Raw genomic sequence first — 25,741 nt, forward strand, 5'->3', positions numbered from 1 at the left:
TGAAGTTCAGATGTTTATTAAGCATTCCTTGAAGTTCAGACATTTCACACTTGTCTCACAAAGAACATAGTTACAGAAGACCAATGAGACTAGGGCATAGCACTTGTCCCAAATTACAAACATATGTACAGATATGGAATCTTCACTGCTAATTCCAATTTGTGAATTCTTGTATAAGTGCTTTAAATTCCTTTCCTAGCCTCCCCCCCAGCCATCTTGCAGATAAGGCTTAGCACAACAAACCCTGATGTGACTCAAGGGATGGCAAAGTTACGTTTGCTATACAAATCAGAATAGCCATTTAATCCTTGTTTGAAGATGCCTTACAGTAATTTATACATACACATTCCTCTGCCTGACAAACCACTCCAGGCACTTGACAAAGGTAATGAACTAAAGAGACATCAGTAAGAGTAAAGTTTAAGAGTAAATAAAATGATTGCACTTTTGTCCAATCTTTTGGACTCATACATGGTTCATACAGTGGTGTTCATGGTCCAATAAATACAAGTTTGTCAAAAAAATTAGACCTTTAAACATTTAAACTCCCTGAAACTTAGTTGGAGTTAAGCCTTCATACAATGAAATTCCTGCAGGACTACTGTATCATAACTGGTTAACAGGAGGGGGTAATCATTTATCTTCTCTATTCCTCCAGGCAGAGTGTAAACTGATATGCCTTTCTGCTCAGGGGCACCTTGCCCTCTGTGAATAGGTTCTGCAGTAGTTTACTGTAAGCATCCATGCATTCAGTAACAGTTGCTTGCTTCTGTAGAGGGGCCTACAGTGCAAGACAGCTTGAAGTTCTAGAAATGCAACACACCATGTAGATACTTAAATTCCCTCCACACACACCCCCCCAGCAGTTGAACCTCCCCCTAATTAACTAATCCTTTTGCCAGAAAAGGCAATAGCAGTCACTGGAGCATTTCCTAGTTCTCTAATACATACATTAACTTTTCTTTTCAAAGGAGAAGAAACCTTTAAAACAGTTCAATCCATTACAGTCCTAAAAGTGTATTTGCAAGAAGTCATTAAGACCTTTTCCTCAACCCCCTCAAACATTATACCATAAAAACCTAGGTGGCGTTCAAGACACATTCTATGATTGTAGGATAACTGAAGAACAAGTCAGAAGGGACAGGATTTTGACAGCTCTATCAGACTCCATTTGATGGAATGCTTCTTACAACACATGCAGAGTATATAGTTTCAATGTGTTTATGGCTTTGTGAGATCCCAACCGGAAAAGTCTAAGCCTGTATTACACCAACAGTGAACCAAGTATACCTGTAATTTCTATGCAGTACACATAGAAACCTTTATATGCTGTGTATAATTTACTTACAAATTTCATTGCTATTAAAAAAAGTACCTGAGCCCTCAAGTGCAACACTAAAGAAACCAAAGGTTCCTGCTTGTCTTTTACATTCATTTTCAGACAAAATGACTTTGGTTGAAAAATAAGTTACAGCATGGTTTTTACAATACTAAAAAAAAAAAAAAAAAAACACAAACACACACACCCCACAACAACCACAAATAGCCATGGTACTATTTAAGTATTTTAACTAACTTTTGCTGAGATTCTACTTGCCCATATACAGTGGGCAACTGATTTTGAGATGACCATGGACATTAGGAAAAAGTCCAAAGAGAAAGACGACATTAGTGCAGTATCACCAATAACTAGAGTCAGGAATGTATACATATATTCAGTGATTGCAGGGCTACAATATTAAACCTGGTTTATTTCAGAGACCCATTTATTCCTTCATTTGGGAGTTGAAGCAACAGCCAGCACGCACACTTACACAGCAGAGGACGAGTTGGAGAACTGGATGTTGAGACCCGCAGTGTTCCAAGGTTACTTTGAAAGCAGATTTGCTGATGTGGTTGCCACATCAGTGTACAAGTGGTCTATTTGGTCTTTATACATCTTTGCGACAACAGGTCTCTTCAGTTTCATAGTTGGACCTGTAAGAAGAGGGTGGTAGTAGTAATAGTATTTTAACTTTTATTTATCCTAACAAGGCCAATTCCAAAGCTTACTCTTGAAGCAAGGCTGTCTGCTGATTCTAGAGACTGCACAAAGGGCAGTTGGGCATCCAACTTGGAAGTCTCCCTTAGTTACTATGGTTTCCCCATCTTGGAAAGGGACAATCACTTGACATCAACTTCGTATGCAGGGTGGAAGGCACAACAAACTGGTGCCTGGGGCACTCTGTACAGGTGGAAGGAAGCAGCAAGGCTGCCAGTCTCAGCCAGGAAGAGAAGAGAAGGCTTAAGCCCTGTCTTCCCACACCATCTATACTGTCCAGGGGCTGAAGCGAACAAATTCCTCATCTTGGGCCCCAGCCTACCAGCCACTACAGTCATTTGTCAGGACAAGAATTGAATGATTCTTGGTGAGTGGGCACCACAAAGGGGGAGGTGCATGACAGCCTGAGGCAGCTTACTGCCATTCTCAAGGAAGGAGTTGAGACTCTGGCACATTCATTAGAAGAGGGTTACAGTATTCAATTGACATTAAACCAGGTCCCTTCACATGGTGGAATTAAGGAGCCATGCAAATGGCCACCTACTTGTGCCCCTCAGATCCAAAAGGGTAAACTATTAAGTGGGAGCATGTACCAGAAATAAATTAACTCCAAGAAGTGCAAATTATTTCTATGCCCGGGGGGGGGGGGGGGGGGGGGGGGGGGGAAGGAGGTGGTTCACTCTGAAGCTTGGACATTAGTATCCAAAATCTTGTTGCTACATCTGCAGCAACTGAACAAACAAGTTGTTACAAACAGGATGATACCAGGGTTCAGGTGGTTACCAGCAAGGCTTGCTGGGTGTTGGGAATGAAACATTCAACCCATCTTACTCTCCAAGATTAAAGTCACATCCAGTTCCACCCACAAGACAGCCAGCATCTCCTCCCCTCACTCCTGTCATCCAGAAACCTCTGGTTACTACATGTCAGACTTAGAGTGCCAAAAAAGTGGCTATTGTCCAACCTACCCAGCTGACAGGCTCCTGCAGTGAGTGTCCAGCACAGTGGAGCGCACAAACACACACACTGTACACTCACAGGGCAGTTCAATGCTGCTTTTAGTATCATCATACATGCAAGAGATCACAGCACACAGGACTTCAGGGCAATGAGATGTGCCACCACCTAGTTTGAAATCATGAGTCCTGCATTTGTTTCAATATGCAGTAGGCCAGGTCACTTACCTAGCTCTCCACCAGCTATTGAGAAGTCCTTTTCTAGAAGGACCCACTTCTGTACTTTCTGTGCATTTGAGATTGCTTTCTCATTGACTAACGCAATTCCCTTCTGGATAGCAGCATCAACAGCTTTGTCTTTGCCACCTACAATGTCTGAGACTTTTGTAGCTTTGCTGCCTAATCTGAGACAGTATGCTATGGCTTCTGGAGTAAGGTCATCCTGTGGTTCCCCTGTTTCTTCGTTTACATTGCACTGTAAGAGGAAGGACAGAACATTTCACTAGTTCAACAGTTGTACATTAACTACACCATAGAAAAGAGTAGTTCTTTTCTATAGTCACATTGTTATTTAACCCAGAACAGGTTATTTTCTATTACTTTGGCTGATCCTAAGCAGACAGCCAGAATCACATCACCTTGGTGCAATAGTTTACCAATTCACAGAAGCCTAGTAGTTGAAGGAGATTATGTTCAAGTGAAACCCCTCAGATCTCAGAATGCTGAGAACAAAAAAAATTGTTCAGCACCTAGGCTGCACTAGAAGTAGGCAGAGAATTTCTATGACTAAATTGTTATAGTCACAGTTGTGGTTTGTGCTCTTCCCCACTGTTAATTATTGGGGGGCATTTCTAGCCTTAGAAAAAAAATCATTGAATCTGGGAGAGGCAAGCAGCACTGAAGTACTGACACACAAGAACACAGCACAGGCTTCCCATACTGCTTTGTCATGGTCTCTTAACAGCTCTGTACCCCACTCTCCATAAGAGCTGTTGGAACTGGCCTCCAGAAATCTAGGGCTCAATCTTCCTTGGTAAAAAAAGATTGAAATGGGCATTTTGCAGCATGTTGAGCTTGCCATTACCAACCTGGAAAACTTTTAAAGCAAATCAGATTTAAAACAAAGAAGCTACAGCTTGTTACTGCTATGGTGGGAGAAGTTCTGAGAGGAAATCTAGGAGACCACCACATTTTCCCTCTTGCATCTTACTGCTTCCATGTCCTCAACTTCAACTCCCTTTTATTTTGCTGAATATGTATATTAGAGAGAAATTGCAGCTCTTCATAACCAAACTATAGCCACAGAATCTAAACATGAAGTCAGAGTTGCTCCCACGTACTACTCAAGTCAGGTCCTTGTAATGTGAGGTTACAGCAGGACATGCTGTTTGGTGTTGCTTAGATTAGGTTTGTGAAATGCTTATTTGCAGGTATTGGATAGGATTTCAAAACCTCTCATTTGACCATGACAAGCCTTCTTAACCCTACTTCCAGAATGCAGCCAGCCATTCTGGCTAAGGTGATCGCTCATCTTATTTTCTGGCTACTTATCAGGAGATAAAAGAACGAACCATACCTTCAGAGTTAAAAGCATAGCAAGGAATTTTGCTTTGTCGCCAACTACCATAGCATTACTAATTATAGGAACAGCCTCCTTTACAGCATCTTCAATAGGAACGGGAGGGATATTCTCCCCTCCAGCAGTAATGATGAGCTCTAGAAGACAGTTAAGCATATCTATGAAAAATGTGATCTTTCACTGCAGTTCCAGTTGTGCTTTTTGTGAAGTGTAGGTTTTAGAGACAAATGGACATATGCAAGTGCTGTAATCTTTGCACCTTAGCCAATTTCTGTCTTGTAGCCACAAATGATAAATTCCCTTTTAGGGACATATTCTAATAAAGACATACATTGTCTACTGTGCTATTAAAATATAGCAGTGAACAACAGATTTGAAGTTACTGTAGAGGGGAGTTTCACCATGCACTGGAGAACCAAGGACTCTGCAGAATTTTAGGTACAGTTTAGTATGTAGTACATGAGGCTTTGAACCTTTCAACAGCTTAGTACTGCAAGATTCCCTGGGACGACTGTCATCCTGACTTGGGAAGATTCTCCCCATCCTAGTTGGATCTGCACATTAGGAAATCCCAGAGAGGAACCAGGCTCCCCCCAAGCAAAGAGACTAGCTGTTTGTCTGCATGCAGAGAAGAAAAAAGTTCAGTCCTATCTACCATTAGTTGTTCTCTTCCCCATCCCCTCCCTTGGCCTTACTTGTCCTGGGGAGAATCCACCATCTGAGATTATTGAGTTTGAGCTCTTGCTGTAGGGGTCATTTGGAGCCATGAATCTGTTGGTACTGACTGTTCACCATTCTTTCCCTTGAAGGAAGGGTCTTGGGCCATAATTCTATATCCCAGGCAAGGGGGGACCCTATTTAACCCAATCCTTACCAGAACTCTAATGCTGGTAGCCAGGCATCAGAACTGGAGGGGGACCCAGAGGCAGATTCTTCCCCTGTCTGTGCCAATGCAGAGGAGTGCCTGTTCAGTACTCAAGACCATCCATGTGTATTGGGGGGTAGATATCAGTCTAAAATGCCCTGGAGCTGTGAGACATGAGGGGGGACATTGCTACAGTGGCTCTGAACTAGGCAGTTTCAGACCCTTTGGGAAAAGGATAAGGGGCCTGCAGGGGATGAAAGTTAGTTCTTCCCTTACAGTAGCACGTAGGGAGTACAGACAGCACATTATACCCATGCTAGTATGGGTATTAACAGCTGTACAGATGAGGCAAGAGACTTAGATGGGTGGAGTATATACACACCCAAACCCTAGGGGGAGATACCCTATACAACTGCAATATGGCCAAGCAATGCCTTCCACAGCTACACTATTTTTAGCAGTATAATGTTTTACTGCCATGCCAGCATTTCCCTCCCATCCCCATAAGGAAAATGCAAAATTCCCCCTACCCCCTGGACAAACCCAAAGTACATTTGTGCTACTGACAGCACAAAAAGCTGGAAGGATCAACTATTTGTCTCTCTGAAGAGGACACTAGATAAATAGATCACGGATCTGCTTTTGCATGTGTCCTATAGTAACTTGATCTAATCAGGTGTCCTTCATAGCAAGGAGTTATATATACAGGCCACTCCCAGGAACTGCTTCACTTAATACAATTTTATATCCAAATAGCTGGCTCATCTGACTGTGAAGGTGGATGATATGGTAAGAGCTAATGCTACCATAGCTTGTTGAAATTAAAAAAAAAAAGAGAAAAAAAAAAGTTACTTTGCCAGCCTAGATTCCCTCAAGTCAGATTACAGCTAGCAAGAGTCAGCTTTAGACCACAACTATCATGTTGCAGAGCAGGCCACTGGCTCTTTAACCTGCACCTTTTGAAGTCTTGACTTCTACAATTTGTACTCTAGTTTTGCAGCATTTTTTTAACCACATTTAGAATACTTTACCACTGTGAGCTTATCACCTTGATGCAATGCTAGCTCATAAGTACCTCAGGAGGAGTTTGCACCACTTAGTAGATACCAAGCCATGATAAAGGCCTGCTTAGCTTGCAATATTTAACAGTTCATAGCACAGGAAGGTGCAGCCAGACAGTTCAAACCAAGGATGAGATATTACCTTTAATTCTTCCAGTGATGTAAAGGAATCCATTCCTGTCATGCTTGCCAAGATCACCTGAATGTAGCCAGCCTTCTTCATGAATTGCCTCTTTGGTTTTATCTTCCATGTTCAAATAGCCCATAAAGACATGTCTTCCTGAGAAACAGATCTCTCCACTGCCATCGCTGTCAGGCTTGTAAATCATTGTCCGGCAGCCTGTAATCTCTTTTCCACAGCTAAAAGAGGGACACATTCTCCTTAAGATTCAGTATGCTAAAAAGCTAGGAATCTAACAATTCATGTCAGTACCACTTAAATGTAAGCATTTGCACACAGGTCATGAGATGTATACTCTGGTTGTGGTGTCATCTTTCAGCAAGGAATTCGTTTATAAGCTGCCTGTCAGCGTAGTGTAATGAGACCTACAATGGATCAGATATTAACCAGATTTGTACCTACTAGACCATGGGTGGCCAAACTTGTGACACTTTGAGCTGCATACAATAATCTTCAGAAGTCTGAGACCTGTGTGCATCTGCCAAGGCTTGATGCCTCACCCCCCACAGGAGGTGCCTGCCAGGGCTCCAGCAAGTTTGGCCACCCCTGTACTAGACATTTAGGCCAGGTCTACACTAGGAAATTAAGTCACTATAACTATGGCTATAAACTGGTCATCAGGAAATTTATACTTGAAATTAGATAAAGGTTTCTAACCATCAGAGGAGTGAAGTTCTGGAACAGCCTTTCAAGAGGAGTAGTGGGGGCAAAAGACATATCTCGCTTCAAGACTAAGCTTGATAAGTTTATGGAGAGGATGGTATAATGGGATACCCTAATTTTGGCAATTAGTCTGACTACTAGTGGTAAATATGCCCAGTTGCTTGTGATGGGGTGGTATCTAAGTTACTAGAGAGAATTCTTTCCTGGGTGTCTGGCTGGTGAGTCTTGCCCACGTGCTCAGAGTTTAACTGGATTGCCATATTTGGGGTCAGAAAGGAATAGTCCTCCAGGGCAGAATGGCAGAAGCCCTGGGTTTTTTTTTTGCCTTCCTCTGCAGCGTGGGACATGGGTCACTTGCTGGAGGATTCTCTGCACCTTGAGGACTTTAAATCATGATTTGAGGGCTTCAGTAACTCAGACATAGGTCAGGGGTTTGATACAGGGAGTAGGTGGGTGAGTTTCTGTGGCCTGCATTGTGCAGGAGGTCAGACTAGATGATCATAATGGTCCCTTCGACTTTAAAGGGTGTCAGCTCAGGGATATGAAAAAATCCAGACCCCCCGAGTGACTCAGTTAAACAGACCTAGCCCCCAGCATAGACAGCACTAGGTTGACAGGAGAATTCTCCTGTTGACCTAGCTACCACCTCTCAGGGTGGTGGTCTACCTACACTGATGGTAGACGACCTCCTATTGGCAGAGATAGTGTCTTCAGTGAAGTGCCACAGCAACCAGGCTGCAGTGTTTTAAGCACAGATCTGCCCTTGGTTTTCAAAATATTGTTCTAGAATCCCTGAGGTTTAGAAAATTGGAATACAATTAAGGTATTTATTCCAACACACTAAATACTCTGGCTTGTGATTTCAAAGACTAATATATTCACCATGATTTCTTAAAATTACTGGATGTATTAAACTGTATCACGAAGAATGTTTCTCATAACTTTTTGGCACACAGTCAAAGTGACAATTCCTCTTTTACAAGTTTCTCTCTATCCCTCCATTTCTCTGTTGTACCATCTAGAGAGCCTAGATGATTTAGGCTTTAAGACACAGCTCCTGTTCTACAGGCCACTGGCAAGTTCCATCTTTCCTGTACCTCAGCCTCACAGTTAAGAGCTTGCTCCCAATCCCCTCTTACTGGTGGCTAGCTGATGCTGGTAACAGGCTGAAGGAGGGGAGCTGCTTGTCTCAGCAGAGGGCAGCAGTGATCCCAAGTTGTAGACAATTAGTTTCTCATACCAGAAACTCAAGTTCTTCTTTATGCAAGAGTTCCTCTCCACAATGAGGAATACATACCTAGTGATTCTGAATGCATCTGGAAGAGAGATGGTGTGAGGTCCACAGCTCTCACTCATGCCATACAATTCATACACTGGAATGTCAAGACTCAAGAAAAACTCCAGAGTCTCTCTAGTAATTGGGGCAGCCCCAGTGTAGCACTTTGTGCATCGATCCAGTCCAAGACCCTTCCGAACTTTTTTATACACCAACTGCCTGGCTAGACGGAAGTTCACTGGGAGTTCAGAAGCCCTTTAAGAGAAGAATTGAAAGAGGCTCAGGTTAGTCCATCTTGTCATCCTAGACAGTCAAGCTTTAGTTTCAGAAGATGCTCTTAACTTTTTACTACAGACCATAGATTATCTTTAATCTGCATATTACATTTGCTAGCATGCCATCAGATTAGAGCATAATATGCTGTTAAAATCTACAGACTGCATTTAAATGGCTTTTAAAAAGTTTACCCATTCATCCGTTTCAGGTTAGTTTGTAATCCTACTTCCTTAGCCCATGCTGCTACTTTTCTTCTGAGAGTGGATGATTTTGCACCCACAGATTTCATTTTTTCTTGTATTTTCTCCCAGACGCGAGGAACTCCCATAAAAGCTGTTGGTCTCACCTCCCGTAAGGTGTCTATCAAGCTGCCCTAAGTGAAGTAGAATTTTAAATGTTTAAAACCACTTTCGTTCAGAAGATGGTTTCCTCGTTGACACCTAGATTTCCTTCTAAAAGCCACTGATGGATTGAGTCACTGATTACTAATGAGTAGAGTACTCCATTGCTACAGTACACTCCCATCTTCAAGGGGCACAAACCCATAATCAGCACCCATTTCAACTTTCAGGAATCCAACTCACAATATGCTATAACGCCACTACACTGTGGACTCCAGATTAGTGTCAAAAGGTAGGTGCCCCCAGAAACCAGCCTCTTGTGCTCAGCAATTAGTCTAGCCCTGAAACATTCATACTAGCCACCTTACCTTTTTGTATTGCTAGCAGTGTGGAGAGGAGTTTGCTTTCTGAGTGCTAGTCACAAACTCTGGTTTTCAACAGCCAGGGCATGTTAATGACCCTTGCTTTGAGTTCAGATGCACATGTGCCAACTGTTCATCAAGGGCAAAAACCTGGCCCTTCACATGACAGAGTAGAGATTTTCCTCCTGGGGAGATTGGAGTATGGCAAGTAAACCCACTGCACTACTCTTTATTAGAAAGGGAAGTTGCAGGATAGAGTGCCTGGAATTACATTCAAGGACCTAATATATTCATATAGATTCAGAGTGCATGGTCACCTTGTCCACCTTTGTACCATAAAGCAGACAGGTGAACAGATGTCAGAGTTATTTACTAGTGTGTCAAGTTTAAGGGTCTGTTTTAAATAAACAACACTGTTTTTGTAAACATTACTTGGGTAAGCGTAATCTAAGTTTCTCAGGATTTTGTCAGCTTTGTTCATAGACAACCTAGGTTTCCTCTTGTGACAACTGCAAAAAAAAAAAAAAAAACTGGGCTACAGCCCTGTTACTGTCTATAAGCATCTAAATTAAGTAGCATGGTCTTTACCTTCAGTGCATCTGGTTGAGCAAAGAAAACTTGTGCACCAAATGTTATCGGCAACCAAATATCAATCATTTGAGCAGCAATATGACTGAGGGGAAGGTAGCTGATCACCAGCTCCTGTTGTTTGGTAGCTTCTGTCAGTCGTACGTAGCGCCCTGCTGATAGCGAAGTCCAAGTTATCTGAAAACAGAAGCACCTCATGGTTACCATTCACACTAGTGGGTCTGAACAAGTTTGCAAGGCACAACACTGATGTCATTTAGTGTTGTGAATTGCAGAGTATCTAAACAAGTATGCTGTGTGTGTTTTAAATCCACTAGCCACTTCACTGAGTTTCTCCCTTTTCCTGGGCTCTTTGGCTAGTTTGAAACTTGTTTAATTTAATCAATTAGGGCTCATTCTGATTTCCCCTCAATCAGTTAAGGTTAAGTGGGTAACAATTAGATTACTAGATTCCAAGGCCAGAAAAGACCACTGATCATCTAATCTACCTCCTGTGTAACACAAGCCATAGAACTCCCAAAATAATTCTTTTTGAACTACAGATGTTGTTCTAAAAGATCTGCTGATCTTAATTTACTAGTTGCCATCGATTAAGAATCTACTAGGACTCTTGGTAAATTGAAGCTAGAGACTTTTTTTTTTTAAGAGGGCAATTAACCTCTGAAACAATTTCCAGACACTGGATCTTATACTTTTGTCTGCTAGACTGAAGAGACAATCAAGTATGTGTTCCCCGTAAGTACTTGTAGGCTGACCAAGTCACCCCCTAATCTTCTGTGAGGCTAACTAGCTAGTGCTCCTTGTGGGGGATTCATGAAGGGAGTCGGGTGTTGCAATGCCTAAAAGTTAGGCACCATGATGCTCAGCATCTAGAAACTCACAGGATAACACAGATATCCACAATGCCAAGTTAGGCACCTAAGCTTCCTTTATAACAAATGGGGAGAGAGAGGCACTAAGAATGCAATTCACAAGAGCCATGTTAGGTGGGAAGCCTGCTAAGACAGCCAATGGGAGATGCTTATCAGAGGGTGTGTCCTAACCCCTGCCCCTCTGCAATAGGCACCTATCTCTGCTTAGCAATCCATGAATGGGAGCTGTCCATCTGGAGTTAGGCAGCTTGGGCACCAAAGTCATGTCTCATGAGAATGAGTTAGACTCTGCCCCACTCTAACAAAGTGGCTGGAGGGGGTGATGCTCACCTTACAAACAGGTTCTAGCTCAGAGGTTGGAGCATGCACCTGGGAAACAGGAGCTCCAGGTTCAATTCCCCCTTTGGCAGAGGGGGAGAAGGGAGCATGTGAACAGGGGTCTCATAAGTGTGCTCTAGCCACTGAGGTCTGGGATATTTTGATGTGGCGCTCCCTCTGTTTCTCCTGAGGAAGCTGTTCCACTGTGTAAATGAGTGACTGGACCCAGGAGGGGAGTGTCCTAACCACTGGGCTACACAGTCATTCCCACTCTCTTGTCCAGTGACTGCCCCACATCAGAATGTCTTATAGCTCAGTGGTAGAGCCCACCTCAGTGGTGGGAATTGCACCTGCATCTCCCATAATCCAGGTGAGTGCTCTAGCTACTGGGGCTAAAAGCTAAATTGGGCACCACCACTACCCCTTCCTCCAAGGAGATTTTGAATGAGAGCTGCTCCAGTGGGCTTGCTTGGAGGCCACCTACGAGGAGATCGGCTTTCAGCCACTATAGACGCATGCAGAGCCTGGTCTTTCCTTGATTTGAGAGTCACTATCTAGACTGGGCTTAGGCAGGAGATAGGCATTCAGATGCCTAGATGGAGGCAGCAATGCACATGTCAGAGCATGAAACATAGGTGCTGAGGGAACTTCTACCCTGAACAAGCTTAGGCACCAAGTGAGTTTCAGCACCTACAGAATTCAGCAGGAGTTGTATGGATCACACTGGAGCCAAAACTGGGACTTAGGCACTTGAGTAGTTTTGTGGATCCCACACATTGAGTCTATCCCTTCCCTATTTTTGAATTGTGGATACAGTAGTCCAGCCATGGTCACAGCAATGACCAATTTAAAAAAAATAAATTAAACCCCTCTATTCTTACTCAAGATTCTCCCATTTATGCATCCAAGGATCGCATTAGCCCTTTAGATCAGTGTCTCACTGGGAGCTCATGTTCAGCTGATTATCCCAGGAAGCAATGACTCAAAGATTTGTGGTCATGGTGACTAGAGCCCCCACATCTGGTGTTATGGTCTACTTCAAGTAGCTGTTCAGCCCCCTGCTACTGGAAGGGCAGTAGTAGGCCTCCCCCCTTATACTGCCTTCAGTCACCCTGAGAAGAGGTATGTGCCATTTATACTCTGAGGAAGCAGAGAAGGAGTGCCACTTATGGGCAGTTATTTCCATCATTGCTCACAGCAGGGCAGTCTTGCACTTTGACAGGCTATGACTAGATGGACCACTAGTCTGGAAATTCTCACGTTCACTGTTGGGTCTGCTCAGGCACTAAGAAAGCATCCTGGACCCAGTACTGAATTGGTTTTGATCAAGAGAATTGGGCAAAGACACTTAGTGTATGCAGGAGCAACTTTCAAAGAGAAAGCAGAGATTAGACCTGCCATGGCATCTCAGTCACTTTGTCCTCAAATTGCCTTCATCTCTGTGGCCAATACTATTCTGCTTTCACTCTACAGCCACTGTCTGTGAGATTGCTCCAGTCCCAGCTTTTGTATGCTTAGAGCTTAAGAAGGGTTTCAAAAAGCAAACTGTATGAATTTGCACTCACAGAAGACAGAGTCATGAACACAAAGCAAGCCTGCCCAATGCTTTTGAAGTTAGGCGAAAGCCTCAGTTTTGGTCTGACCCATACTTATCCTTCCTCACACACATTAGGTGTGGCCCTTGAGTTCAAGCACTGCACTTTTCAGAGGCTCTCTTGGTATCTTAAGAGATTCACCAGCTGAACAAAGTATAGTCTCAAAACAGATGTTAGGGGGCTTATTCCTTTACCCTCTCACTTTCCTGGTCCAGAGAGCAGCAATACCCAAAGTCCAAAGGTGTAAACCATTTGATGTTTATTGGGGTGAACTTCCAGCAAGTAGGATTCCAGTTTCCTTCCTTAGTGTCCCCCTTCCCAGCTCTGACACCAGAGCCTTGCCTGTGTCCCTGTTCCCATCCTGTTCCTATTCCCCTTTAGCAAAACCATGATTCCAGTTCCCCCACCTCCAGTCCCTGCTCCCATTCCCCCCACCTTACTTCCTGATTGACTGCAGAATATGCATCTCCTAACAGATTCACAAGATGCTCCTAATTCGACTTTTTTGCTGGTTGACTAGTCTCAAACTACACAAGGTGTGTAAAACAGCACTAGTTATACTAGGGAAACAAGTTATTCCAAATTACTTCTGTCACCTCTATGCAGAGGCCACCATTGAGAGGGGTGTCTCGGTTAGTGGCTCTGCCACCCCATTGATGGAAGGTGAGGGTTTTAGTCTTACTTCATTAAAATGCACCGCCCATGAATGTTGGCCAAAGTTAAGCTCTGTAAAATGGGTACACTGATCATTAGATCTCACAGCTCTTATGTCTCTTCTTTGTAATTTGCTAGCTATTGGACCCTACTGTTCATTAGTGCTACTAAAATGTACAAGAAACCCAGCAATAGTTTCAGTGTCCTGATCTGGGTTATGGAAGAGTTAGTCTGTCACTAATGTGACAAATGGTTCTCTGTATTTGGAGGACAAAATATGCCTAATTTTTCTTTTTCCAGAGATCTATTCTGCCCAAGCCATGTGTGCTTTAGACATATACTTGTGGGACACAACAATATAGGCAAGATTTCCCTCACTCTGACCAAAAGTAAATGAATTTTGACAAATCTTGCCTAAAAAAAGGGGTCTTGAAAAGAGAAACTGTTTCCAAGTCAATTTGTGTTTCAATTATGTCCTAGTGTTAAAATATTTTGGCCATTCTTCCAACCTCAACACTATTTAAAATAGTGCATCCCAGAAAAATCTGAAAGCCAATAGCAGTTCTCTTCTACTTGTAGGCAAGAATACTTACATTATCATGACTGAGCATAACTCCTTTTGGCTGTCCAGTTGTTCCTGAGGTATATATCAGTGTACAGCACTGGTTAGGCTTCTGGGATTCAATGATCTTATCAAGCTGGGAATCTGGAACGTCACTGCCAAGGCTCATAAATTCACTCCACTGTATTCAAAAGTAAAGAGCTTGGTCAGGCTTTATACCCTCTTTCATATACGCAACTAAGCTGTCTGGAAGGGGTGGGGTGGGTGGAGGGATTTAAATTGGTGAAGTCCACAACTGTTTTTCCAGTGAGATTTCATAGGTTTACACATCTAATTATATCTTCACTTAGTCCATGGAGGTCTTTCCATCAAGAATTCACTTCAATTATAATAGTGTATACAACTGTGGATACAGGGTGTGCATGAGAGGAATATGGGGGTGGCCCCAGCACTGATTTTGTTCTTCTGACACATGGAGACATGTTTTGCGGGAGCTTCCTGGGCTGGAGTGATGTTTTCATTGAGTCTTGAATGTGTTTTGTCTAAGGGCTTATTTTAAAATAGGACTGGGAACACTTGCAGGAAAGCCATTTTGTGCTTTATTGGAAATGGTGACCCTCCAGGAGAATTGAGATAATGACCTACTTCTCCATGGCTTCTGTGTAGTCATTACATCCATGCTACACCAGCTGTGAAGTTACCACTTGTGATAGTATTCCGCCCACCTCCATCCACTGCATACAAGTGTAAGCAATTTATGAAAACATAATAGAAGATCAAGAACTTTCCCCACCCCAAACTGTTCCCTAATGAACAGGGTAGGGCCCCTCCATGGGTGAGCCATGAGAGATGGTAGTGGGACAGTCAATATTACTCACTACAGTTGAGTGTTGAGAGGTGTACTTGCATACTAAATGCCTCTGAATAACTAGCTACACTTTGACACTGCAAGCAACACCTCAAATGTTACTTAAGTAACATTACTTACAGTGTAGAGATTTGGTCTTTTCTCCTTAAGCTCTCCATTGTACTGGATGATTGCTTTCAGAAGAGGGAGCTTGTCCTGAACCTGCAGTAAAGAGCAAGCAAGGTATCAGAGTAATCTAGTGTTTCTTGCACCTTCCTTTCAGCTTGAAATATGCAACAGGATTTTCTGATGAAGCTATTGTCTTCAGACTACAGCGTCATCCACAATTGAAAATGCAGCCACCTTTGGAGTGGAGAATGTTAATGCTACTTAGTCTGAGAATCCTGTTGGATTCTCAATCATTATTTGAACTGGAGGAACTTCAGTCTGGATAATTACTTCCTAACTACCTGAAGTCTTACAGGAACACCTTGATTTCCAGAAAGCATCATGCTATTTTTAGTGATGCTTAATTTTTGCTTGTGGTATTCTGTGACTGTTTCAGAGCCTTGACTAGGAATGTAAACCATGTGTTTAACTTTAACTACCCTTCAAAGTTGCTTTGGCTACCAGCCCCCACCCATCCACCTCTGGTAAGTAACAGACCAGGTTGGATTGTTCAATTTCAGTCTTCATATTGACCATTGCAATCACCTTTTCACTCTAGTCCCAATTTGGTTTCCCTGCCCACTCACAGGAAGGCTTGCAAGCATTAGTGAGTGTGTACACTCCACCTTATCCCTTTAGAGTGCTACGCACACACCAGGTGCAGTTGAAATCGCAGGGGGAAAGTGGGAGTTCTGCCATCTGCTGTACTGTCAAGTCCCCTTCCATCCCCAGCCCAGAAACAGGCATTTCTTGGTTTGCTAGAATAAATGAATAGAAGAGAGGCCACACACCCTAGAGTAGAGCTAGGGATGTAATTTAAATACTTGCTTGACTATCTAACCCAGACAAATGCTTTCCATATGCCACTGCCACTCCTTAACTCTATAAAAAGATACTTACTTCTAGGATTTTCTCCAGCTGTTTATGATTCTCCACAACCAGGATATTAGCGCCACAGTTCTCCGCTACATACTGGCAGGCTTCAGGAGAGTTTGTGGTGTAGATGCCTACAGCAAAACCACTATAAATAAATCAGAGTTAGAGGGTAACTAGTCAAGGATTTCAGCCTCAGAAGTTGGCCTCTCTACAGAAGAGCCTTCCCACCTGGAAAAAAGTGCTCCAGGATGTAGAGACAGATTAATCTAAACTCCTTTTTTGTAAGGAGGATACCTCCTATGTGTTAAGTTCTAGAAATTGAGATTCCATTAAGGAAGATTTATAATTTGTGTTCTTCCAGGAGCCACAATATACTAGATTGTCTTTGCAGAACCTCAGCTCAGTTACAGGTCTAGTAGTCCCCTCCCTCCCCAACATGAAGTGCAATGAAACAATCTTTCAGGCTAGCATATTATTGCTTCAGCTCAGCATTATGGAAGCACAACATCCTCTAATCTAGTGGCTCTCAACCAGGGGCCACGAGCAGGTTTCAGGGAGTCCGGCAAGCATTAGACTTGCTGGGGTCCGGAGCAGAAAACTGAATCCCAACTGCATAGGGCTAAAGCCTGAGGCCCTGAGCCCCACCGTCCAGGGTGGAAGCCAAAGCCTGAGCAACTTAGCTTTGCTGAGCCCCCTGTGGTGTGGGGCCCCAGACAGTTGCCCTGCTTGCTACCCTCTAACACTGGCCCTGGTTTTTATATGCAGAAAAAAAGTTGTGGGGAAGGGGAGGCTCAGAAAGAGCTTGAGAACCCCTGCTCTAATCAAGCTATATATGTATCCCTCTAGTCTGGCTTGTTCATTTGTTATTAGAGGTACTAATGATCATTAGTACCTCTAATCTAGAGTCTAAACAAATTTAGCCACAAATAAAGTGGAGGCTTTGACATCAACAATTGTTTCATCATGTTTTTAACATCTATTGGCATCTGAAAGTATAAGAGTCTTTATAGTACCAGTGCAAGCTAAATTGGTTTCTTACCCAGCAAGAATAGCTCCAATGTCAGCAATAAACCACTCTGCAGAATTAAATCCCAAAATGCCCACTCCATGGAAACGCTCCAATCCCAACTGTAAACAAAGATCAGATAGGATAGGACTTATTTCTCTTGGAAAATTAAATGCCTTAAAATGAGTTAAGCCATACTCTAGCAAGTGTACAGTGGCACAGCTGTACTGGTGCATTGTAAGACGACTTGTGTAGCTGCTCTATGCTGACAGGAGAAAGCTCTGTCGACATAAAACCACCTCAACAAGTGGTGGTAGCTATGTTGGTGGGAGAAGCTTCTCCCACTGACAATCCTGTGCACACCATTTTTGCCAATGACATGTAGGTTGCTTGAGTGTGTTTTTTCAGTCATCATGAGCAACATGGTTTTTCCAATGTAAAGTGGTAGTATAGACATGGCCTTAGGACTCACATTAAAGAAATTCCCTGAAGGACTGGCACAGAACCAAACACACAAGTTGTTTAAATTTAGTCTCAAGATATTGTTCTGTTTTGTTCAATGCTGACAAAGTGCAAATGCAGACTCCCAGCAAATGCAATAAGACCACTTCATTGGCATGAAGTAATACATTATAGTTTAAAGACCAGATCAGGAATCAGAACTCCTGAGTTTAATCTAGACAGATATCAGCTCCCTCTGTGGACTTAAGCAAGTTTAAAAAAAAATGGCAGAAACAAAATTAGTAGGGGACACTTGCATTTAGTATCTTACATATAGTTACTTTGAAGGTTAGTCACATTTAAATTTAAAAGTGTCAAGTATCAGTAACATCAAGGGCAGCCCTCTACTCCATAGCAAACCAGCCCTGGGCTTCAATTGGACCAGGATTTCACATCAGAGCCTACTGGTTTTGCTGCAGGAACTATTACACACTTAAAAGGGCAGGAGTCTGGGATTTCAGAGCTTCTTTAAGTTAGCCTATAGCTCTAACAGAAAGCTCATGTGATTTTTAGTTTGACAAATCCTCTCTAGTCATGAGTGAAACCTGGACAAGAGGTCCAATATATTCAGCCACAGAGTTCCTCCAAGAGGGTGGCACACAAGATGTTCTATGCTAGTGAAAAGCCAAGCAGAAAGTTTTGAAGCAACTTTTCACTCTTATACAAAGGTCACTTTTTCCAGTTTGGTTATTTCCTTAGTTTTGAGATTTTTATAAATGGACAAAACACATTTCATGGACAGTAGGAGACACTCACATATAGTGATAGCACTGTCAAGCAGAAGCCCCTGCCAAGCAGAAGCCCCTGCCAGTTGCTGAGAAGTCTAAGAATAGCCTGACCTCTTGGAGAGAGACTTGAAAGATTACACTCTCCAGAACAATCACATCCTTGGTTCTCATTAGTTATTGCAGCAGAGTACACACAAACAGAATGAGGCTTGGCTGGTAAGTTTGAGAGCTTTGTAAGGCTGTCTTGAATTTCTGAATGTGGGTGGGGCGGGAAGTTAAACATTTCACTAATAAGTGTGTCCAGAAATAACCCACATTTTTAGAGTTAAAAAAGTCACATAACAGAATAAGCCAGGTTTGGAGTTTAAATTTAAAGTTCCTTTGAGGAATGTTATGTATATCCATAAGAGTTCTACAAGACATACCTTAATAAAGCTTTTTGCTGCCTTCCGACATTCCTCATAGTATTGCTTATAAGTTTGCTTTATCCACTTGTCACCCTTCTTTGATGCGAGGGCAAAATAGTCACCATATTTTTTAACAGCTTCCTGGAATAGTTCATGAACAGTCTTTGGTGTCTCACTACCAATACCCTTTTGTTCTAGCCTTAGTTTAACTTCTCCATCCCGTCGTGTTGTCCATAGGCCTGAGGCTGGGGATGAAGCTAGTATTTAATAAAATAAAAATAAAGGTGTTAATTCACATTGGCAAAGGAAATCTAAATGCAAGGCATTACATTGTCACTTATTTTGTACTTTGGGCAAGTTGACAGGTAGGTCAGATTCTATTTTGAGACTGGAGTTTTGCTGAAACCTAACTATATTCAAACTGTGTGCAAAAGAACAAAATGGGGAACCTGAAACCTCTCCCTCCCACTACTACCACCACCACCACCACCACCTTCTAACAAGGAGGGTGCTAGTCTGTCAAAAGCTGCTTGTACAGGACCAGCTGGAACCCTCCTGTGGAGGCCAAACTCATTCAGTGCCTCTGCCCCAAGGGGCTTATCCACTGGCACACGGTGTAGTGTAACATTTACCCTCCCTGAGGACCACCACCACTGCAACCCAAGCTAAATTCAGCATGGTTTCTCAGGAGACAATCCTGCAGGTTAAGTTTCTTTGGTTTTATAGCATACAATTTTGGAAAGCAACAATTTAAAAGAGTTTAGAGCAACTTAATTTGATTGTTATAATCGTTATAAACTGATTCCTTTTTGCTTACCTTTGGATCTAAACATATCGAGCTGAGAGTCTTCAGTGTTAGTCTCTTCAGTTATTTCAGCGCTATGGTCCTCAACAGTTCTGCAAGCAACAGCATGTACTAAGTATTGGATGTTATTTTAGTACACTGACTTAAGTGTACAGCATATTATCAGTTCTCAGATATGACAGTTTCATAATTTAGTTATGCTAATCCCTTGATACCAGGAGGAGGATTTTCCTACTATATTGTTGGTCCCCAGTATTCTGGATTTGAGTTGTTTGTTCCTTTTACTGATAGTCTATATGGGGCTAACATAGCAAGACAGTCCCAGCCTCAAAGTTTACGATCTAAATCTGAAGTGTTTGTTAACAAGTTTGAACACAACTGGTTTTGATGCTAACATGAACTGATAACTTGCATTTCCAGGCAAGCTGTGGCTGAACTCATAAGCTTGACATCCACTGGCAGCTAGGAAGACTGGCACAATTTAAAAAAAAAAAAACACGAACAAAAAGGACTTCCCAAGTTGTGGACTTAAAGCAGATGCCAGAAGTGGAGGAGCTCTTTTCTGCTCCCTCTAGGGAACAGGTCTTCCCTACTCACTACTACAGAGAGCCAATCCAGGACACTTGGCCCCAGCAGCTTTCCCTCCTTACCACTCAGATTAGTGGTCACTCAGCACTCTCTCAGGAAAGTCCCTAACAGGCCCCCCAACTTCCCTAAGAAGGATTCAGCAGTCTGAAAGTAGGTAAATTTTCACAACCTCAAACACAGCTTTTTCCCCTCAAACTAGTATGCTTCAGGGCATCAATAGTCAACAGAAACCACCACATGATGCCAGATTTGTCAAAGGAAGGTGAAAGAAACTCCTTTGGTCTGGTTAGTCCATTAAGGGAAAGTTTCCTAACACTTAGTTAATGGGTGGCTTCTCTCTTGAAGCATGAATGTTTATATCCCACAGGTCCATAAGATGGAATGCAATAGATCCTCTGAGTCACAAAAAAGTTAATTTTGACTCCTACTTAAGTTGTTTGCCTCAATAGTGTCTTGAGGTCTCTTAGCCCACCATGCATCTCTAGATGCTTTTTTAGCACATTACACACACCCGCCACTCTCACACACAAGTCCCCAACTCTTCTAAAAAGCCATGGAAGTAGCTCACCAGAATGAGATCCCTTGAGCTACAAGTATAACTGTCCTGCTCTCCTAGTAGTCATATGGATGGTGCTTGCTCCCCTGCACTCTACAAACACGCCATTCATACAGTCACCTTAACGCCTATTAGTCAGCCATGATTGCCAGATAACCTAAAGGTCATTCTTTTCCCCGCCCCCTCCAAGGATTGAATAGTCCCTTCCATCTTGCCTTCTCAAGTTGCCTTCCTGCTTCTCTAAAGTCTGTCACTCTTTGACATCATGGTAGGTTCATAGGCAGGTGAGCACTTCATGTCAGTACTGAACCATCACTCTTCTCCATGAGAATTCAGATAAGAGGAGAGTCCCACCTTTTGTTCTGTTAAGTACTGATCCACAGTTTTCAAGTGAGGGTATCCCTCGATGTCCACTCCCAGAGAAGTTTCTGAGCAAATGCCAGACTTCTAGAATTCACTAGGTTCTTATGACATCATTGATGTCTGAATTCTAGGCTGTCCCTAGCCCTAGGTATCAACTTTGATCCTACATGCAGGCAAGGTCACTAGGACACTAACTGTTGCTATAGAAATAGCAAATCATAGCCAGATCATTGTGACATACAAGAGTCCTGGCACATGACTGCCTGTAGACAGGTCTATAGTTTTAGCTGTTAGCTTTGGTATGAAAGAATGTTGGTCCCAGGCATGTTTCTGTTCCTGATTCAGTCAGAATTCTGCCCCCCACCCTAAAATTCTAGTTTTCCCCTTTTGGAAAAGAAACTGAACAGTTCTTCTTAAAATGTAGTTTTCTGGAGAAAACCCATAGCACCTCAAATGCCAGTATGTGTATCACACTGTAAAAATGAGCAAGCTTGTTTGTTACAGTATAGAGGTGACTGTTTTAATTGCTAGTCAAGCAGATGGAGGGGATAGGGCAGTTAAAAACAAGTGTTGACATTTTACAGTTAGTACATTCAAAACCAGTGACAATCAGTAAGGTTCAGTTCTTGTCCCCATCCCTAGAGTTCCATGGGTGGGTGCACAATTGCTGTATTTGGAGGCTATTCTCCCCAAGATCCAAACTAGAAGGATTTAAACAGGTTCTAATCTTTCAAACCACAGCAATTAAGTCTAAGGTAGCTATTTTGACAGTGCACAATAAAACAAAGCTTGCTTCTAACACTATGTTTGCATCCAGAACCAGGAAAGGAGGAAGTAATCAAGTCTGTCCCTTTAGCTTGCTCTGCAAGCTATGGAGTCTTAGCTGTGGGGCCAGCATAAAGTACACTTCATATCAATTTGCACTTCTGTTGACAGATTGACAGTTACCCATGCCACTAAGAGTTCATTTTGCTGAAGTGGTTGTGCATTTGAGAGTAGTTTAGGAGGTCAAAGCAAGCGGGAGGGGGAAGAAAGGCTAAGGACTGCTTTAAATCAGGCAGATAGGTACATAAAACTGAAGGCCAACGAGAAGTTGCAGAAACTTCACTACTTGCTAGGGCATTTGGTAGATGTAAGCTAGCAGAGGATATATTAATACTGCTAAATGGATGCAGAACCACTGAAAAGCCAGACTGGTCATACTTACTGACTCTTATGGATCAAGCAGTAAGGCCACATCATTAAAAAAATAGGGGCAGTGTTGCAGTATTTGCAACTAGTAAAATTTACTCTATTAGCAGTACAGTGAGGTTGCTTATTAATGGAAGGAAGTTTGGGAAACTATCACAGGGCTAAGTACCACCAGTTTTTAAAACATGGTTTGATATTCACTAGCAAGATGTGGGTGGTTTTTCTAGCAGGTTGTGGCACTAGAGTACACAAATACACACTATCGCAGCACAAGGCTTCCTTTTGATTTAGCCTGAAAACCTCAGGCTCTCTCCATGTGCTTCAAATAAAGCGACAAGATTTTAGGCAGAGTCTCTGGAGAGTTTGGCACCTAAATCCCACTAATTTCATTGTATTTGGGAGCTTAATTCTAAGGCTCCTTTGGGAAAAAAGATCCCAACTTCTCCAGCAGCAGTTGGTTTGACAAGGACCTTATGCAACAATTATGCAGGAGCAAGTGTGAATGAAATATAATCTGCTTAAAATCAGCCTTAACTGAAGATTAAAGTATCTTTTGCAAGGCACTTCCCCATTGGCTAGGGTTCAAAGCTATACACAAATCTTTGTTCCAAGCCATTTAAATTAGGGAGGGTTTTATGGGCCAGGGAGTCCTAGCAAACCATAGGTTCACCTGACCAGCTATAGAGTTCTCACCTCAACCACCACAGAAAAATGACAAGGAAGAAGAGAGAAGCCATAAGAGTGGTCATGTGACCCTCCCCTAGGGTTACTAGATGTCCCGATTTTATTTGGGACTGTCCTGATATTTACTTGTTTGTCCCATGTTCTGACCGATGTTTGGTTGGGACATGAACTGTCCCAATATTTTGCACTCCAGCACCCAGGCAGAGGGGGCTCATGCCTTCCCTCCCAAACTGAGCCCTGACCCTTCCCCACTGGATCCCTCCCCAAATCCCCACCCTGGCCCCACTTCTTCCCCAAGCATGCCACATTCTTCCCAGGCTTGCATGAATCAGCTGTATGGCAGCACAAGCATTGGAAGGGAGGAGGAAGAAATAAGATGCGGCAGCCTGCTCAGGGGAGGCGGAAGTAAGCTGGTGCCGTGAGCTGCTAGTGGGTGCTCAGGCCCCACCAATTTTTCCTATGCTCTGGTGGTTTCCCCTCCCCTCCCCCCACACACTCCACCATTGGTGGACTGTTCCCCCCCGCCTCCCCATCCCAATATTTCATGTCTCAGCTGGTCACCCTCCCTTCCCCAGCAGCATGTTTCAGGGCAGCTGTCAAAGATATAAATCACTGTGGGGCAGGGGATGGGACTGGGGAAGACCTGGCTGGTGGCTCCTACCCTGTGCCTGGCTGAGCTGCTAGTCCTGGCTGGGCTGGGGAGGAGAGGACTTCCTCTTCCCCTGCATGGCATTCAGGGCTGGGTCACATCCACCAAGACTTCTCATCCAGCTGCAGGAAGCTCTGCAAACTGCCCCTGCTTCCTGCACCCATCATTCCTCAGCTGCAAGGGGAGGGATCCCTGTACAGGGAAATGCTTCTCCATCTGCCCAACCCCCATGCATCCAGACCCTCCTGCTGAACCTCACCCCCCCCCCCCCATAAGCTCCATTCCCCCTACACCTGGACCATCCAGTTGAGCCACCTGCACCCAGATCCCAACCCCACTGATCCCCACCCACCTTCAACTGGATCCCCTGTAGAGTCCCATCACCAATGAACCCAGACCCCTGCCCCAACAAGCCCATGCACCCAAATCCCCCCCCCCCCCCCGGCATGCCTGGATCCCCCACTGAGCCACCCACACAGAACCCTCTCAACCTACACCTGGATCTTCCCCCTCCTCCTGCATTAAGCCTCTTCACTCTTGAATCCTGCCTTACTGAGCCTGCCTGCCCACACCTAGCCTGGAGGGGCAGGGGCGTTTCTGGGGTCCTTGAGCATGCCAGGGTTTGGTTCAGCCTCACCCGAGTCCATGTCCTCGGTGGGAAGTCACTGTGCAGCTCCCTCCTCTGTGCAGCAAAGATCCCCCTGACTTCCCTCATATGAGGGACAAACAAGATGTACTTTCCTACATCCTGGAGATTTCCCTGCAAACAGCCAATATTTGTTTACAGTATAGCAACATTCTGTAATACAGAAGTGCTAAGTATTAGACACAAATGGCTAATGCCTTTCTACAAATATAAATTCTGCCAGAGTTAACATTAAATGTATACTCTTTTATAAGAGAAGTTTAGTCTGCCTGTACAGAATGCTTTTTGAACATACACTATGCATTTCAGAAGCTAGTCACTGCACTATGTAAAGCAAGTTCTATTCTGCTTTTACTTCCTCACAGCATTAGATTTTATAGTACAAGGCCATGTTAATGTAGATCGTGGAAACTATCATAGTTGTCAATCAAATGGGAATTAATCCAAGTAGAACTTAAAAAAAGAACCTGGACAAACCTGGATGCAGAGTTCACCATGACATCACTAGGAGACACCTCACACGACACTGGAACATCTAAGTTAGAGGCTGCATCTGGCAATACAGTACCCATTTCTGATTCAGACAGCATTGTTCCTGCAAAAGATTAAAGTGACAAAGTGAGAGTTTAAAACAGCTTTAAGGAAACCAGTTCGTCAATATTTTGTTATCTGAATAAGCCAATTCAAACAACTGTCACTGAAGGCAGCAGTACTTGTATTTGCAAAAATAAAATAAGATTCTTTATCTGGTCCAGGAGTAGGATGGCACTATAGAATATATTCTATGAGATTTAAGAGTTGTTAGATTTTCCCCCAATTCATTTTTAAAAAAACAGTCTATTTGAACTGCTTACAATTTTGAACACTTCATTAAAAGGTTCCCATTTATATCCTACACTGTTTAGCCAGAAACACTGAATTTAGATCTTAACCCCAAAAAACCTAACCGGAGTTATGGTTTAGAGTCACACAGTGCATTGTCAGTGCAGAGAAGGACTGGACAAAAGCACAGTCAGTAGAAGCACAGATGTGTAACATCCTTTATTTTTAAACTAGCGCCCACCAGGAAGAGTGATAGCATCTTATGTCATGTGTTCTCTGCATTGCAATTGGAAGTAGCCCATCACCCCACTTTTCTCCTTATATGGAAAAGTGGATCATGTGTTTGTTCCTCCTCCCCCCCTGCAACACCAGCACATGCAATTACTTTCTTAGAGGATTCTGGCTAGTTTCCTTTTTCCTGCCTGGAACATGTCCACAGCAGTTGTGATGTGGTCACAGCAACAGGGTTACTGTACCTTAGGTAGTCAAGAGAGCCCTTACATGCAAAGCATCCATTACATTTGAACACTAAGTATGCACAATTCATTTTTGTAATATGACAGTTTAGTAGCTGCCTTCTTCCTGAGTGGGTTTCATAATCAGCATTAAGTGACTGTATCGCTATTTTGTCTTAAAGGTTGAGTTTGTGCATCTAATTAACCTAATGCTAGAAGGGTCAGTTTTACCTGAGCTTTGCATTAGTCAGTACATAGG

The 25,741-nt window shown here is 43.2% G+C and overlaps 1 protein-coding gene across 4 annotated transcripts; it reads right to left on the minus strand.

Annotated features, from left to right (window-relative positions):
- ACSBG2 (acyl-CoA synthetase bubblegum family member 2) lies at positions 1-25,741 on the minus strand. 4 transcript variants are annotated; one of them, XM_050933681.1, is made up of 15 exons: positions 25,714-25,741; positions 24,683-24,800; positions 19,541-19,620; positions 18,742-18,980; positions 17,121-17,209; positions 16,106-16,226; positions 15,179-15,259; positions 14,222-14,371; positions 10,190-10,366; positions 9,090-9,271; positions 8,644-8,877; positions 6,645-6,862; positions 4,574-4,713; positions 3,226-3,472; positions 1-1,977 (listed from the first exon to the last, which is right to left on the minus strand). In XM_050933681.1, the coding sequence occupies exons 1-15, from the start codon at positions 25,724-25,726 to the stop codon at positions 1,868-1,870; spliced, it is 2,199 nt and encodes a 732-aa protein (XP_050789638.1). In that variant the 5' UTR covers positions 25,727-25,741; the 3' UTR covers positions 1-1,867. The 4 variants fall into 4 exon arrangements, with proteins under 4 accessions (XP_050789638.1, XP_050789637.1, XP_050789639.1 ...); XM_050933680.1 differs by lacking the exon at positions 25,714-25,741 and adding an exon at positions 25,153-25,243; XM_050933682.1 differs by lacking the exon at positions 25,714-25,741 and adding an exon at positions 25,060-25,224.

The sequence above is a fragment of the Gopherus flavomarginatus genome, chromosome 24 (genome assembly GCF_025201925.1).
Source record: "Gopherus flavomarginatus isolate rGopFla2 chromosome 24, rGopFla2.mat.asm, whole genome shotgun sequence".
NCBI lineage: Eukaryota > Metazoa > Chordata > Testudines > Testudinidae > Gopherus > Gopherus flavomarginatus.